Source organism: Heterodontus francisci, chromosome 2 (assembly GCF_036365525.1).
Source record: "Heterodontus francisci isolate sHetFra1 chromosome 2, sHetFra1.hap1, whole genome shotgun sequence".
In the NCBI taxonomy this organism is placed as follows: Eukaryota; Metazoa; Chordata; class Chondrichthyes; order Heterodontiformes; family Heterodontidae; genus Heterodontus; species Heterodontus francisci.
This window is the reverse complement of record NC_090372.1, coordinates 113,961,713-113,976,856: the sequence shown is the minus strand read 5'-3', so window position 1 is coordinate 113,976,856 and position 15,144 is coordinate 113,961,713. Positions and strand designations below refer to the sequence as shown.

The 15,144-nt window shown below is 43.9% G+C and overlaps 1 protein-coding gene across 4 annotated transcripts in view; it reads right to left on the bottom strand.

The window, feature by feature from the left end:
• LOC137346255 (collagen alpha-1(XXVIII) chain-like) overlaps positions 1-15,144 on the bottom strand; it is a 311,231-nt gene that overhangs the window by 155,281 nt on the left and 140,806 nt on the right. For all 4 annotated transcript variants that reach the window (XR_010968689.1, XR_010968688.1, XR_010968690.1 and 1 more), the window contains exons 12-13: positions 12,485-12,553; positions 5,981-6,049 (exon numbers count right to left, since the gene is read on the bottom strand). Coding sequence is in view for 1 of the 4 variants with exons in the window: in XM_068009727.1 (XP_067865828.1) it covers positions 5,981-6,049; positions 12,485-12,553 (138 nt within the window). In the remaining 3 variants the exon portion in view is untranslated. The remainder of the gene's footprint in view (positions 1-5,980; positions 6,050-12,484; positions 12,554-15,144) is intronic.

Below are 15,144 nucleotides of genomic sequence, written 5' to 3'. Positions count from 1 at the left end.
GTTTTTTTCATGTTTGTGCTTGTGGCTGTTCAGTTTTCAGTCCATTAACACCCTCTCTGTACTAATGCTTTGTCTTTCAGCACACCACTAACATATTGTTTGCCTTTGCTCCATAAACTTCTGGTCAGCTATTCAGTGACCTTTGTCTTATCAATACCTTTTTTGTTATTTCTTGCCCCATCCCCGCTTTACTCGCTTAAAATCTTTTCCATTTCTTCTATCTGCCAGTTCTGAAGAAGGGTCACTGACCTGAAATGTTAACTCTGCTTCTCTCTCCACAGATGCTGCCAGACTTGCTGAGCTTTTACAGCACTTTCTGTTTTTATTTCAGATTTCCAGCATCCGCAGTACTTTGCTTTTATTCTTCTGAAGTACTATCTGTTCCATCTTATAAAATTCACCTGATTTGGAGACCACTGCCCTTTTGTTGGCTGCCCTGTCTTCAGACACATATTACAAGCAGGTAGAGAAGTTGCACAAACATTTACCATCATGGATTAAATTGTCTTGTGACAATAGCAATGTGAGAAATGGTCTGCCTTCCTATTGCTGATTTTTCTACTGCCTCACCTCAATAACCACAATAACAATCCTCTCCTTGAGTTTCATGGTTTATTGAATGAATTTGCACTCCTGACATAGCGTGAATCCACAGAGGTCATCCAATAAGGTCCATCTACCACTCCGTGACATGGTCTAGCTAGCTCTGTTGTGTCAACAAAAATAATTCGCATTGGCATTGCAAACTATTTTGCTTGCTAGCTAGCTAATACAGTTGTGCTGATCTCCATTGATTTTTGTATGCGTAGCTACTTTATTTATACGGTGAACTAAGTTTTAAATTGGACTGTGTTTTGATGGCATTAGGTTGGCTATACACTTTATGTACAGATTAATTGCCCCTATGTCTGTGGCTGAGTCAATAATATTGTCAAATGTCCATGGTGCAACATCTTGGTGCAACTATCCCTGATAGTAAGGCGTAGATTTTCAACTTGCTGCCCGTTCATAAAACCAGCATAACTGGCATTCCAAATCGACTGAAATCAACAGAAATGCAAATGAGGCATTTGCTGTAACAGGTCGCCAATCTGCAATGCCAACTTTATACCTGGGAGGAAAGTTGAAAAATTACTCCTATTGATCAAATCTATTGGGACTACTGAGGTGTCATCTGTGGAACCAGTCATGGTGGGAGAGGGGGAGGGAAGATTTTCCTCAGAGCTTCTCTCACTGTACCAGACCTTTGCCAAAGATATGGCAGCACATCAGCAGCAATTCCAAGGATAGCCACCCCTTTGGTTAAGTACTTTGAAATGTAAGAATAAATTGTTATCCTAACATTTTGATTTATCTTCTTTGAAGGCAAGAAAAATATCTTTGAGATTATGGGGTAGAAATTTATCGACCAGCAGCGTCCCAGCAAGTGTTCTTCAGCTGCACCAAAACTGGGTCTCAATAACATTTATGTGCAATTTACTGCTGTCTGTCACACCTCCACAGACATATGAATGTCTGATCACTTATTGCGCCAGCAGAAGTCCAAAAGTAAATCCCAGGAAACAGTTTGGGCTGTAAGTGAGGTAAGTAAGGAAGGTGTGCAAACATTTGTGGCAGGAGCAATGGGCGGAGGGGCAACGAGCAAGATTAGGTTAGGAGAGGGGTGGGATAATGGCTGGAGGGAGGGTAAGCTGTAATCAGTAAGGGTATGGGGAGGGCGGAATAGGCAGGGAACCACAACAATCAGGCAGGGGATTGGTGTTGATCAGGAGAGCCACAACGATTAGAGAGGGGTGGAACGTGGGGTGGGGGGGGGAGGGGTGGTGTTGAAGTCCAGCAGGTGCCCATGTTCTTCAGGAGCACTCCCGCTCATCTCTGTTCCACATTCAGGTAAATCTATTTTTAAAACTCAAGTTCTTGGTTGCATCCTAACAGGCAGCTCCTGTTAGGCTGAAAATATGACCTGGCTTTTTGAATAGAGTCTCTGCCAGCGCCAGTTTCCTCAAGACAGGCCAATCTCATTATGGGGGATTCAAATAAGCGTACGGCTCCTTATTTTAATATGCAAAGGGCTTGATGCCTGTTTCGGGTGCGACCACTGAACTCCGATCTTTTGGCCTGTATCAATGTATCAATATGGGTGGGGGGGAGGGGGGGAGCACAGCACAATTCCTGTTTATAGTAAGAAAGTGCATCCTGCCTGGAATATTGGAGACTTTGAAGGGCAAATCATACACCATGCAATTTCTAAAAAGGAGAGGCTAAATTCTGAATTCAGAAAAATCTATTTAATTGCCAAGTCAGATGGAAAATCTAAAGCATTTTTGCAGCTGTGAAAAATGTTAAAGTACTTCTGAGAATCTGATGATAGGAAGCATAAATGTTCCTAAACTTTGAAGAAAAACAGGAAAGTGTGGGAGACGTTACATTTTTGAATATTTTGATGAGTCAATATTGCCTGATAAAGAAAAATACATTTTGGAAAAAGTGTGCTTTTTCATATTCCCTTTTCTTTCTATTCTTCCTGTTCCAGTAAACACTTGTAAGAGGCTTCAAACTTATTTTTGCTAAAACAGAAAATGTGTTATAAGTACTCAACATTAGATATCTTTTTAGATTTAGATTTCCTAACTTTTTCATTTGTTATTCAACTGCAGAAATAGGGGAAGAAATTCATTGTCACCCGCTTTCAGGTGATGATAGAGCCAGAAAGCATGCCTGAACCTGGAAGCCCAAGGCTGGCCTGAATAGGGACCTCCTGCCTTATCTAAATAATCTTGGTGAGCTGTCATCAACTGTTGTAGCTCCACAAGCAGCTCACCCATTTAAGTAGTTTTTTATCTTCACTGCCTGGCCAGTGATCAGAGCAGATTGCTGACCATTATAGAACCCACCTGATTTCCACAGAATGAAAATCAGGTAGGATTTTGGACAGGGGGTGCAATCCACTCCACTGGATTCTGGTCCATGCAATGAAGACAAAACTGTATCCCAACATTCTTCATACACACACTTGTTACCCCATTCCTGCACTTACTGCTTGACAAATGGTGCTGACCTTTTACCACTTCCCTGCAGGGCAGACTGCCGCTTTGTACGTGCTGGCATTCCAGCAATGGTACAGCACCTCAAACTTATTCGCACAGGACAGAACCTTTAAATTAATGAGAAGGCTACTGATATGCAAATTACAGTTTCTGGCAGGCATGAATTAAACAAAAGATGCTCAGATAAAATATTGGCTAAATTTCGGCAAAGGACTTTAATTGTATCAGTCTCTCCAATGCTGCTGTTGCCTTTAAGGCCTGAATTGCTTGCTTGCTTCCTGTCTCTGTGCACAATAGACTGCCTCCAGCACTGTCTAATACCCAGGTTAATGACAACCAATAGGAAATTTCAATGATGCAGGGCGGTCAAGGGTACAGCGCAGTTCTGTTGCTCCGCGCCCACAATGCTGTTACACTATTTGTTCCTGCTGGTGTCTCCTTAAAATCTACCACCATCCCCATCTCCTCAAAAAACAAACTCTTGACTCCTCTATCCTTGCAAACTACTGCCCCCATCTCCAACCTCTCTTTCAAAAGAATATAAAAAATAGAAGCAGGAGTAGGCCATTTGGCCCCTCGGGCCCGCTCTGCCATTCAATAAGATCATGACTGATCTGGTCATGGACTAAACTCCACTTTCCTGCCTGCCCCCTGCTTGCCAAAGTCCTTGAACATGCTGTTGCCTGCCAAATCCATGCCCACCTTTCCCGGAACTCCATGATTGAACCCCTCCAATCAGATTTTTTCCCCTGCCACAATACTAAAATTGTCCTTATCAAAGTCACAAATGATATCCCATGTGAATGTGACAGAGGTAAACTCTCCCTCCTTGTCTTGTCTGAATCTTTTGACACAGTTGACCACATCATGGTCATTGGGGCGGCATAGTGGCGCAGTGGTTAGCACCGCAGCCTCATAGCTCCAGGGACCCGGGTTCGATTCCGGGTACTGCCTGTGTGGAGTTTGCAAGTTCTCCCTGTGTCTGCGTGGGTTTTCTCCGGGTGCTCCGGTTTCCTCCCACAAGCCAAAAGACTTGCAGGTTGATAGGTAAATTGGCCATTATAAATTGTCACTAGTATAGGTAGGTGGTAGGGAAATATAAGAACAGGTGGGGATGTTTGGTAGGAATAGGGGATTAGTGTAGGATTAGTATAAATGGGTGGTTGATGTTCGGCACAGACTCGGTGGGCCGAAGGGCCTGTTTCAGTGCTGTATCTCTAATCTAATCATCCTCCTCCAACACCTCTCCATCGTTGTCCGGTTGGGTTGGACAGCATTTGCCTGGTTCCATTCTTATCTATCCAGTCATAGTCAAAGAATCACTTTCAATGGCTTCTCTTCCTGATCCTCAAAGCATCTATACTTCATCCTCTCCTATTTCTCATCTACATGCTGTCTGTCAACAACAACATCCAAAATCACTCTTCCTTTTCTTCCTTGCCCACTCTAGACACTCGCACAGTCTTCTCCTTCTTAAAGAATAGTTGCACAACTAACCCATCACATTGCACTTTAGTAAAGAGGGCTTGAACTTGGGATCATCCACTTGCTTCCTCACACCCAAGCATCAGAAAACGGGATGATTAAACAGTATTACGGAGGATGTGACACTGAATGATGCACAGAGCACTAGGGATCTCAAGGGACTGGGAAGAAGGTGAGGATGTGTCACCTTCCCAGCGGAGGCTGAGGAGAAGGCTGAGTAGCTGTGGGTTCCAGAATTCATGGGTACGTGCCTGAAAAAAAAGGATGTTCGAGGAACATTGTGACTAAATGGAGGTTCTGAAGTCAACCTTCAAGGATGTGCAGCAACTGACAGGTTTGACTCTCAAATCGGCAGGTCTCCTTTGGGGTGACCTCTCAAAAGCTTTGTCTTCATTGCAGGAAATAATGTGTGCATTTAACATTTAAAACATTTAATATCTGCAATTCTTAGTTTTGTACTTCTCATGGCCTGTCTTTCAATCCTCAAAGGACTCAAAATCATTGGACTAGATTTTGTGCTGGAGGCAGGGCCCCCGTCGCCAGGCTGAAAAGGCAGGGCAAACCCAGCCTCTGCCGTTTCGTACCCCACCCTGGAGTGATCCTCCGGTCTTTTTGATTCAAAATTGTAGGAGGCAGGATCCCTGTCCCTCTAAAAGACTTTAAAGGGATGGGTATCCCACCTCCAAGAGCTGCCAGCCAATCAGAGCAGCTCAGCAGTATCGGCAGCACCACTGGGATCGGAGGCCACTGCTGCTACTGCAGAGGCCTCGGACCCAGCCCTAGCGGTGGAACCCTGGAACAAAGATAGGTGAAGCAGGGTCACTGGGGACAGTCTGGAAGGCTATGGCGAGGGGGCGTGGAGCTGTGGTCATGCAGTCCGGGGGAAGGGGTCCCAGGGACTGAAGTTGTTCCCAGTGGGGATCCTCCATGGGCCACAATTGCCCATGGAGAAGGGACCACACCCATCCCCCCCACCCCCAAAGCTGCAGGGAGGGTACCTCACAGGTCGGTGGACCCACCACCGCTGGTAAGATCCCAGAGGCGGCAGGAGGAGGCCCTTAATTGGTTGTTAGTAGACCACTTAAGGGCCTCAATAAGCCTCTGGGCAGGAAGGGCATCGTCGGCCTATCCTACACCCGGGAAAATCGCTGGGCAATGGGGAGGCGACAGGCCCTCTGCTCCCCCATTACCCATCATGATACTCCGTGTCCCCCGCCTCCGATCCTACCTTGGGGCAGTGGGGGGGTGCCCATAAAATCCCAGCCATTATTTTTACCCAATGTATAAACTTAATCGTAAATGAGAAAAGCTGAACTCTGAGAATAAACAGGTTAAATTATTATAGCAAAAAGAACAAGAAAAGGTTCAGTATTTTGGAGTTTGTGGAATATAATATGAAGCAGTTTGATAATTTCATCATGCTTTAAAAAATATTTAAAGTAACTTACTGGTAATCCAGGTTCTCCAATCCCGGCAGGCCCAGAGGGACCAGGTCTTCCTTGTGAACCTTTTCCACCCTAAAGATATAAAGACATTTTATTCAGTTATTTTTTACGTGTTGAAATGCATCAGAGAAGATCATAGATAAATTTTCAAGAAATTAATGAGTTATTTATCCGGTGATTTCCCTAAATTCTTTAAAACAAGCATGCAAATTGTTCAAATACATCTTTAGCAACAAAGAAACCTAGTCATCGAGTCATAACGGCACAGAATCCCTAAAATCCCTCGTTCCTGGAACTGTTTGGGTAAATTTGCTCTGCATCCTCTCAAGGACCCTCACATCCTCCCTTTAGTGTGGCGAACAGAACTAGACACAATACATTAAAATAAAAGCAAAATACTGCGGATGCTGGAAATCTGAAATAAAAACAAGAAATTCTGGAAATACTCAGCAGGTCTGGCAGCATCTGTGGAAAGAGAAGCAGAGTTAACGTTACGGGTCAGTGACGCTTCTTCGGAACTGGCAAATATTAGAAATGTCAAAGGTTATAGGCAAGTGAGGCGGGGGTGATCCCCCCGATCAGTTGACCTATTCACCCGCCTCCAGCATTCTTCCTCTCTGTGGACCCCTCCCCCTGGCCTCTTACCCGCTCTTGATCTCTTCATTGAAAACTGTCGGCGACACATTGGTCATCTCAATTTCTCTGCCCCCCTCACTCACTCTAACCTGTCCCCCTCTGAACTTGAGGCACTCCGTACTCTCAGGTCTAACCCCAACATGGTCATCAAACCTGCAGACAAGGGTGGTGCTGTTGTTGTATGGCGTACCGACCTCTACCTTGCAGAAGCTCAAAGCCAACTCACAGACACTTCTTCTTACCTCCCTCTGGACCATGACCCCACCACTGAACATCAAAGGACTGTCACTGACCTCATCTCCTCTGGAGATCTTCCCTCTACAGCTTCCAACCTCATAGTCCCGCAAACCCGGACAGCCCGCTTCTACCTCCTTCCCAAAATCCACAAACGGGACTGTCCTGGCAGACTCATTGTGTCAGCCTGCTCCTGCCCCATTGAACTTATTTCTTCCTATCTTGACTCTATCTTTTCTCCGCTGGTCCAGTCTGTTCCCACCTACATCCGTGACTCTTCTGACGCCCTACGTCATTTTGACAATTTCCAGTTTCCTGGTCCCAACCGCCTCCTCTTCACTAAGGACGTCCAATCGCTCTACACCTCCATCCCCCACCAGGACGGTTTGAGGGCTCTCCGTTTCTTCCTTGAACAGAGACCCAACCAGTCCCCATCCACCACCACCTCTCCTGCGCCTGGCTGAACTTGTTCTCACATTGAACAACTTCTCCTTCAACTCCACTCACTTCCTTCAAGTAAAAGGTGTTGCTATGGGTACCTGCATGGGTCCGAGTTATGCCTGTCTTTTTGTGGGATATGTCGAGCATTCTTTGTTCCAGTCCTACTCAGGCCCCCTCCCCCAACTCTTTTTCCGGTACATTGATGACTGTATCGGTGCCGTTTCCTGCTCCCGCCCCGAACTCGAAAACTTTATCAACTTTGCTTCCAATTTCCACCCTTCTCTCACCTTTACATGGTCCATCTCTGACACTTCCCTTCCCTTCCTCGACTTCTCTGTCTCCATCTCTGTGGATAGACTGTCTACTAATATCCATTATAAGCCCACCGACTCCCACAGCTACCTCGACTACACTTCTTCACACCCTGCCTCCTGTAAGGACTCCATTCCATTCTCCCAGTTTATCCGTCTCCAATGCATCTGCTCTAATGATGCTATCTTCCATGACGGTGCTTCTGATATGTCTTCCTTTTTCCTCAACCGAGGATTCTCCCACTGTTGTTGACAGGGCCCTCAACCGTGTCCGGCCCATTTCCCGAACCTCTACCCTCACCCCATCCCCTCCCTCCCAGAACCATGACAGGGTTCCCCTTGTCCTTACTTTCCACCCCATCAGCCTCCATATCCAAAGGATCATCCTCCGCCATTTCCGCCACCTCCAGCGTGATGCCACTACCAAATGCATCTTCCTCTCCCTTCCCCTGTCAGCATTCCGAAGGGATCATTCCCTCCGCAACACCCTGGTCCACTCCTCCATTACCCCCACCACCTCGTTCCCTTCCCATGGCACCTTCTCCTGCAATCGCAGGAGGTGCAATACCTGCCCATTTACCTCCTCTCTCCTCACTATCCAAGGCCCCAAACACTCCTTTCAGGTGAAGCAGCGATTTACTTGTACTTCTTTCAATGCAGTATACTGTATTCGGTGCTCACAATGTGGTCTCCTCTACATTGGGGAGACCAAACGCAAACTGGGTGACCGCTTTGCGGAACACCTCCACTCAGTCCGCAAGTATGACCCTGAGCGTCCGGTTGCTGGCCATTTCAACACACCCCCCTGCTCTCATGCTCACATCTCTATCCTGGGCTTGCTGCAGTGTTCCAGTGAACATCAACGCAAGCTTGAGGAACAGCATCTCATTTACCGATTAGGCACACTACAGCCTGCTGGACTGAACATTGAGTTCAATAATTTCAGAACATGACGGGCCCCCCATTTTACTTTTATTTTTCGTTATTTTTTTCTTTTTTAAATTTTTTAACGATTTTTTTTTGTATGTTCTTTTCATTTTATCTTAGTTTGTTCAGTTTGCTTACCCACTGTTTTTTTTCATGTATGTACTTGCTGCTGTTCAATCTTCAGTCCGTTAACACCCTATCTGTACTAATGCTTTGTCTTTCAACACACCATTAACATATTGTTTGCCTTTGCTCCATTACCTTTTGGTCAGCTATATGGCCTTGTCCAATCTACACCTCTTTTGTTATCTCTTTCCCCACCCCCGCCTCACTTTCTTATAACCTTTGACATTTCTAATATTTGCCAGTTCCGAAGAAGGGTCACTGACCCGAAACGTTAACTCTGCTTCTCTTTCCACAGATGCTGCCAGACCTGCTGAGTATTTCCATCATTTCTTGTTTTTATTTAGGCACAATACATTATTTGTGGCCAAACTAGAGCTTTATATAGGTTCAGCATAACTTCCCTGCTTTTGTACTCAATAACTCTACTGATGAAACCCAAGAACCCACATGCTTTGCTGACTACTCTTTCAATATGTCCTGCCTCCAAAGATCTATGCATATAAACCCCCAGCTCCCTCTATCCCCGTACACGCTTTAGAACTGTGCCATTTAGCCTCGATTGCCTCTCCCTACCCCTTCTGCCAAAATGCATCACCCCACACTTCTCTGCATTAAATTCCATCTGCCACTTGTCAGCCCATTCTGCTAGCCTATCTATGTCCTGTTGCAGTTAATTGGTATCATCCTCACTGTCTGCCACATCTCCAAGTTTGACATAATTGGCAGATTTTGAAATTTTACTCTTTTCCAATATCCAAGTCATTTATAAGTATCAAAAAAGCAGTAGTCCTAGAACTGACCCTTGGGGTACACAACTATCTACTATGCTCCAGTTTGAAAAACAACAATTTACCACAACTCGCTATTATCTGTCCTTAAATCAATCTTTTAGCCAAGCTGAAACTGACTCTCCTATGAGCCTCAAATTTGTTAACCAGCCTTTTATATGGTACTATGTCAAACTCTTGCTTAAAATTCATATAGACAACATCCATTGCTTTCCCTTCATCAACCTTCCCTGTTACTTCATTTTTAAAAAATCAATTAAATTTGTCAAGCACTATCTGCCTTTTATCTGCTGGCTATCCTTAATTAACTCAAATCTCTCCAAGTTCCTGATGATTTTTTTTCCTGAAAATTGTTTCGAAAACCTTACCCACTGATGTCACTGGCCTGTAGTTACCAAGAATGCCCTTACACCCTTTCTTGAATAAGGGTTTCACATTTGCCACTCTCTAATCCTCTGGCACCTCCCCTTCCATTATCTCCACTCCCACTTCCTTTAGCAACCTGGGATGCAAGCCAACTGGACCATGCGATCAACCCACTCTAAGCATAGCCAGCCTTTCCAGTATTTGTATTCAGGAGAAGATTAATACGATACGTTATCATTACCTAAACAATGGGGTAAATGTTTGGCTGTAATCTGAGCGGATCGCTTACCCATTACAGAATTCATACGATTTTTATTCCATTGCAAAGGAACATATTTAGAATTACATAGAATATCCAACACAGAAACAGCCATTCAGCCCAACCAGTCCATGGTGGCATTTATGCTCCACTCAACCCTCCTCTCATCCTTCCTCATCTAACTCCACTAGCAAAACCTTCTAGTCCCTTCTCTCTCATGTGTTTATCTAGCTTCCCCTTAAAGGCATCTATACTATTCACCTCAAATCCTCAATTACACCCTGTGGTTAATAAAAAGAAAGACTTGCATTGATGATATAGTGTTGCATTTATGGTTGCAAGTTCCACATCCTGACCACTCTCTGGGCAAAGAAGTTTCTTCTGAATTTCCTATTTGATTTCTGGGTGACTGCCTTATAATGATGGCCTCTAGTTTATATCAGTCATATATAACAGTATAAGCACATAGGAACATAGGGACAGGAAAAGGCCATTCAGCCCCCGAGCCTGTTCTACGATTCAATTAGATCATGGCTGATCTGTATCTCAACTTCATCTACCACTTTGGTTCCATAGCCCTTAATAATGTTGCCTAACAAAAATCTATCAATCGCATTTTTGAAATTTTCAGTTAACGAAACTTCAACAGCTTATTGAGGGACAGAGTTCTAGATTCCACTACCCTTTGTGTAAAGAAGTGGTGTTTCCTGACATAACCCCTGAAAGGCCTCGCTCTAATTTAATGGTTATGCACCCTTTTTCTGGACTCTCTCATCAGACGAAATGGTTTCTATCTACCTTATCGAATCCTCTAATCATCTTAAACACCTCAATTAGATCACTACTGACTCTTTTATACATATGGGAATATAAGCCTAGTCTATGTAACTTGTCATCATAATTTAACCCTTTTAACCCCAAAGTCACTCTGGTGAATCTGTGAAAGGCCAAAATGTACTTCCTGAGGAGCAGTGCCCAGAACTGAATGCAATACTCCAGATGAGGTCTAAACAGAGCTCAATACAACTGTAACATAATTTCCACCCATTTGTATTCCAGCCCCCTTGAGATAAATGCAATCATTTCAGTAGCCTTTGAAAGATCCTTCTACTAGCTTTTAGTGATTTCTTTACTTAGGCCTCTAAATCTCTCTGATCAACGATAGTTCCTAGCTTCTCACCATTTATCTATCATAGGTTCAAAGTGGATGACCTCACATTTTTCCACATTGAACTCCATCTGTCACAGTTTTACCCACCCACCACCTAACTTAGCATCCTCAACAAACTTAGATATGCAGCTCTCTATTCCTTTATCTATATCATTTCTTCTTTGGCCTCCTTATCTCGAGAGACAATGGATACGCGCCTGGAGGTGGTCAGTGGTTTGTGAAGCTGCGGCTGGAGTGGCTATAAAGGCCAATTCTAGAGTGACAGGCTCTTCCACAGGTGCTGCAGAGAAATTTGTTTGTCTAAATATAGTGAAAAGCTGTGAGTCTAGCACAGATACCTGGGGGACACTAATATTCACTTCCTGCCAATTTAAGTATATACCCCTTATCACTATTCTTTGTGTCCTACCTCCTACCCAATTCATCATCCAAATCATTAAGTTGCCTCCAATTCCATGCCCTGTCATATTTGTTAACATGATGTACATATTTTGAATTCTGTGTATATTTTAGGCACTCTACTTTTAAAAGGACAAAGATACTCTGGTGATGGCTCATGGTTTGGGGAAGAGTGACCAGGATATAAGGTTCTATGTTCTGAGCTACAGAGGTGAACTCTACCTTTTTAAAATGATAAAAGGTACATATAATGTAAATGTAAGGGAGCTATTTAACTTTCAATTGGAGAATGCAAGAACAAAACCCTGTCCATCATTGAGACAACTTTCATGACTTTGCCTGCCCCTCTGCCAGCTGAAATCCTTACCCATGCTTTTGTGACCTCTAGTCTCAACTATATCATTGCTTTACTTGCCAGCTTTCCATTCTCCACCCTTCATAAACTCAACTTGTTCAAAATCCAATCATTCAAATCCTGTCCTACTCGTCAATCACCCCAGTTCTTGCTGACCTACATTGACACCCAGTCCCCAATACATGAAATTTAAAGTTCTTGGTCCTAATGAAGCTGCTGTTGTGCTCTGCCTAGCAGAAACTGGTTGGAAGATTGGTAAGCTGGAGTCCCAATATGCCCCTAAAAAGTAGACCAAGGGTAGGGTGTTTTCTTGGTGCAGCATGATAGCCTATGAATTCAGATACCTGCCTCATGTAACACAAGTTGCTGATTATATACTACAGTTTCACACACAAATTTCCAGACAGAATGCAAAAGTAAGCAAATCTGAGCAATAACAGATTATACGCCACATGCATGTTCATTGCAAGTAGAAACAAGATACTGCTGATTACCTTCAGGCCAGGGTATCCAATTCCAGGGTCTCCTATTGGACCACGTAAACCAGTAAGGCCACGATCACCCTTCAGAAAAAAGTGCAATTAATGAATAAGAGGGTGTAACAATATAATAGACCATGAATCTATCTTATAGCAAAAACTGATGACTAGAAATCCCTACATATTTATGACATGGGAAGACTCAATGGGTACATACATTGCCTGTGCGATAAATGGAGAACAGACAGGAATTTCCAGCCATCAATTGTTGACAAGTAGTCAGCTCAAATCATTGGCAGACGTTTTTTCTACTGTCACTAGATTTATACTTGAGATGGCATTCTGAATGTCAGCACAGTTGAAGTTAAATGTAAGTATTTGAGTTTTTTAATTTTTTCATAGGATGTGGGTGTCGCTGGCAATGTGGCTGTTGCCCATCTCTAATTGCCCTTGACAACTATGTGGCTTGGTAGGCCATTCCAGAGGGCAGTTAAGAGTCAACCACATTGTTGTGGGTCTGGAGTCACATGTAGGTCAGACCAGGTAAGGACAGCAGATTTCCTTCCCTAAAGGGCATTAATGAACCAGATGGGTTTTTACAACAAGTGATGATAGTTTAACAGTACCATTACTTAGACTAGCTTTCAACTTCGAACTTTTATTAATTGTATTTAAATTCCATCAGCTGCTGATGGTGGGATCTGAACGCATGTTCAATACCTCAGGGTATTAGCCTGGGCCTTGGGATTACTAGGTAAGTGACATTACCACTACACCACCGCTTTCCCCTGATGATTGAAACAGATAGAGAACAGGAGGAAGGTTGCACATGAACAATAATGCCATGAGTGTTACACAACAGTCAGGTACTGGTTAGACATATGGAGCTGAAATTGCTCAGGAATTCTGCCAGTCTTCTGCCATAAATCTGGCAAAAGACAAGAGGAATGCCCTCAACTTCCTGCGACCCCCAGACCCCGATGCACTGGATCGCTGCCATTTCCAAGTGTTACCAACTTGTCTCGTACAGGGAAGAACCGACATACAAATGGGTGAAAGTGGGATAACCAGTGGGATCCAGGCCAGAGCAGCGGCTAGAAAAAATGACACCATTTTTTAAAAGGCAGATCACCCGCCTTACATGAGGGCTGAGGTCCAGGGGGCCTACCTGGACAAACCCTCCTAATGGAGGGTAGAAGCTCTATTTTCTAGCCGCATAAGGCAGACGCGCAACAGTGATGAGTCAGTGGTGGTGGCTGCAGCAGTATGTATCATAAACATATTTCACTGACTCCACAAACTTCAGCAGCATAACTGCTGGAGGGCCCAGCAGGCATGGGCCTGACGTTAACACTGAATTCTTGTCCCAAGGAAATACAAAGTCATATGTTGTTATATTTCCTTCTGCAGCTAATCTGAGCAAAAAAATACAGAGCAAATATAAAACTGGGACTTTTTTTATATGTCATAACCTTTTTGATCATATTAGCGTCCAATGAGAAATATACCCAAAGGTCATTCTTATTCATTCATTGCTGCTTGTGGGATGTTGCTGGTGCAGTGTGGTTGCCATGTTTGCCCACGTAATAAATGACAGTCATTCTATTTTCTGTCTAATTATTTCAGGAAAGAAGTTTTGATTTCTAATTCTGGAACAAGGGTTACCATATCCCTCCACTAAATGAAGGTTCAGTAGAATCAGCACTGCCCTCCTGAAGTATGATCCACATTTATATGAAAATTATAAAAGCATACAAACCAGACTATATTGTACAGCTGTATCTATCACTGGAAAATGCAACATAATGATGTGATTCTTTTTTGAAAATGCAATGAAATTTTATGTTTACTTATCAAATTGCTGAGCTCTAACAGAGCAATCTTTATTCCGGTCTAGGGTCATTTGATATACATCATTTTCTTCAGATTCTAAACCCATCTGTTAGTTGCATTTATACTCATTCATTACTCAGACTATAAATAGTTCAGTCAAGAAAAGCTGCATTCTCTAACCAAATGGTTGCTTGTCAGTATACACAACTGAGTTAAAAGAGAAGACAACTCAGAAAATACGGGCTGAATTTTTCTCGCCTGGGGTGGCGTACTAGGAGAAGGAGGGGCTGGAAAATTAGCAGAGAGCCATGTCAGGATGGCTCCCCTGCACATTCTCATTGCCAGGGAAATTTCCTGGGGGCAGGCTGGCATGTGGATCAGTTGCCCACTCAGAGGAGGCAGGGCAGCCAATCTGCATAGTTAAGGCCTCAATTAGGAGCCATTTAAAGTACTCTCCAGCAAAACTCCAGCAGTCCAGGGGGCCATTGGAGCCAAAGCCTCCATTCCCCAAAGAAGGGGCCACCAGCAAGAAAGACCACTCCCATGGCCCCAACGAGCAAAACGGAGGGGTCTCCCCTGTGATCTGAGGTGCCTGCCTGGTTGGCTCCTCTGAAATGTTATTTCAAACTTACCCTCTCAATCTCCTATCTGCCTCAGTAGACCCAGTCATAGCTCAACAACCTGGCTAATTTTCTTTTGAGGGAGGTCACATGGTTGGTGGATACAAGGTAGCTTTTTGACAATGTGTCTTGATATTCAAAAAGCCTTTGACAAGGTACCACACAACAGGCTTAATAAGGTTGACAACTATAAGGTTGAACCCTGTAGGATTAGCCATCAGA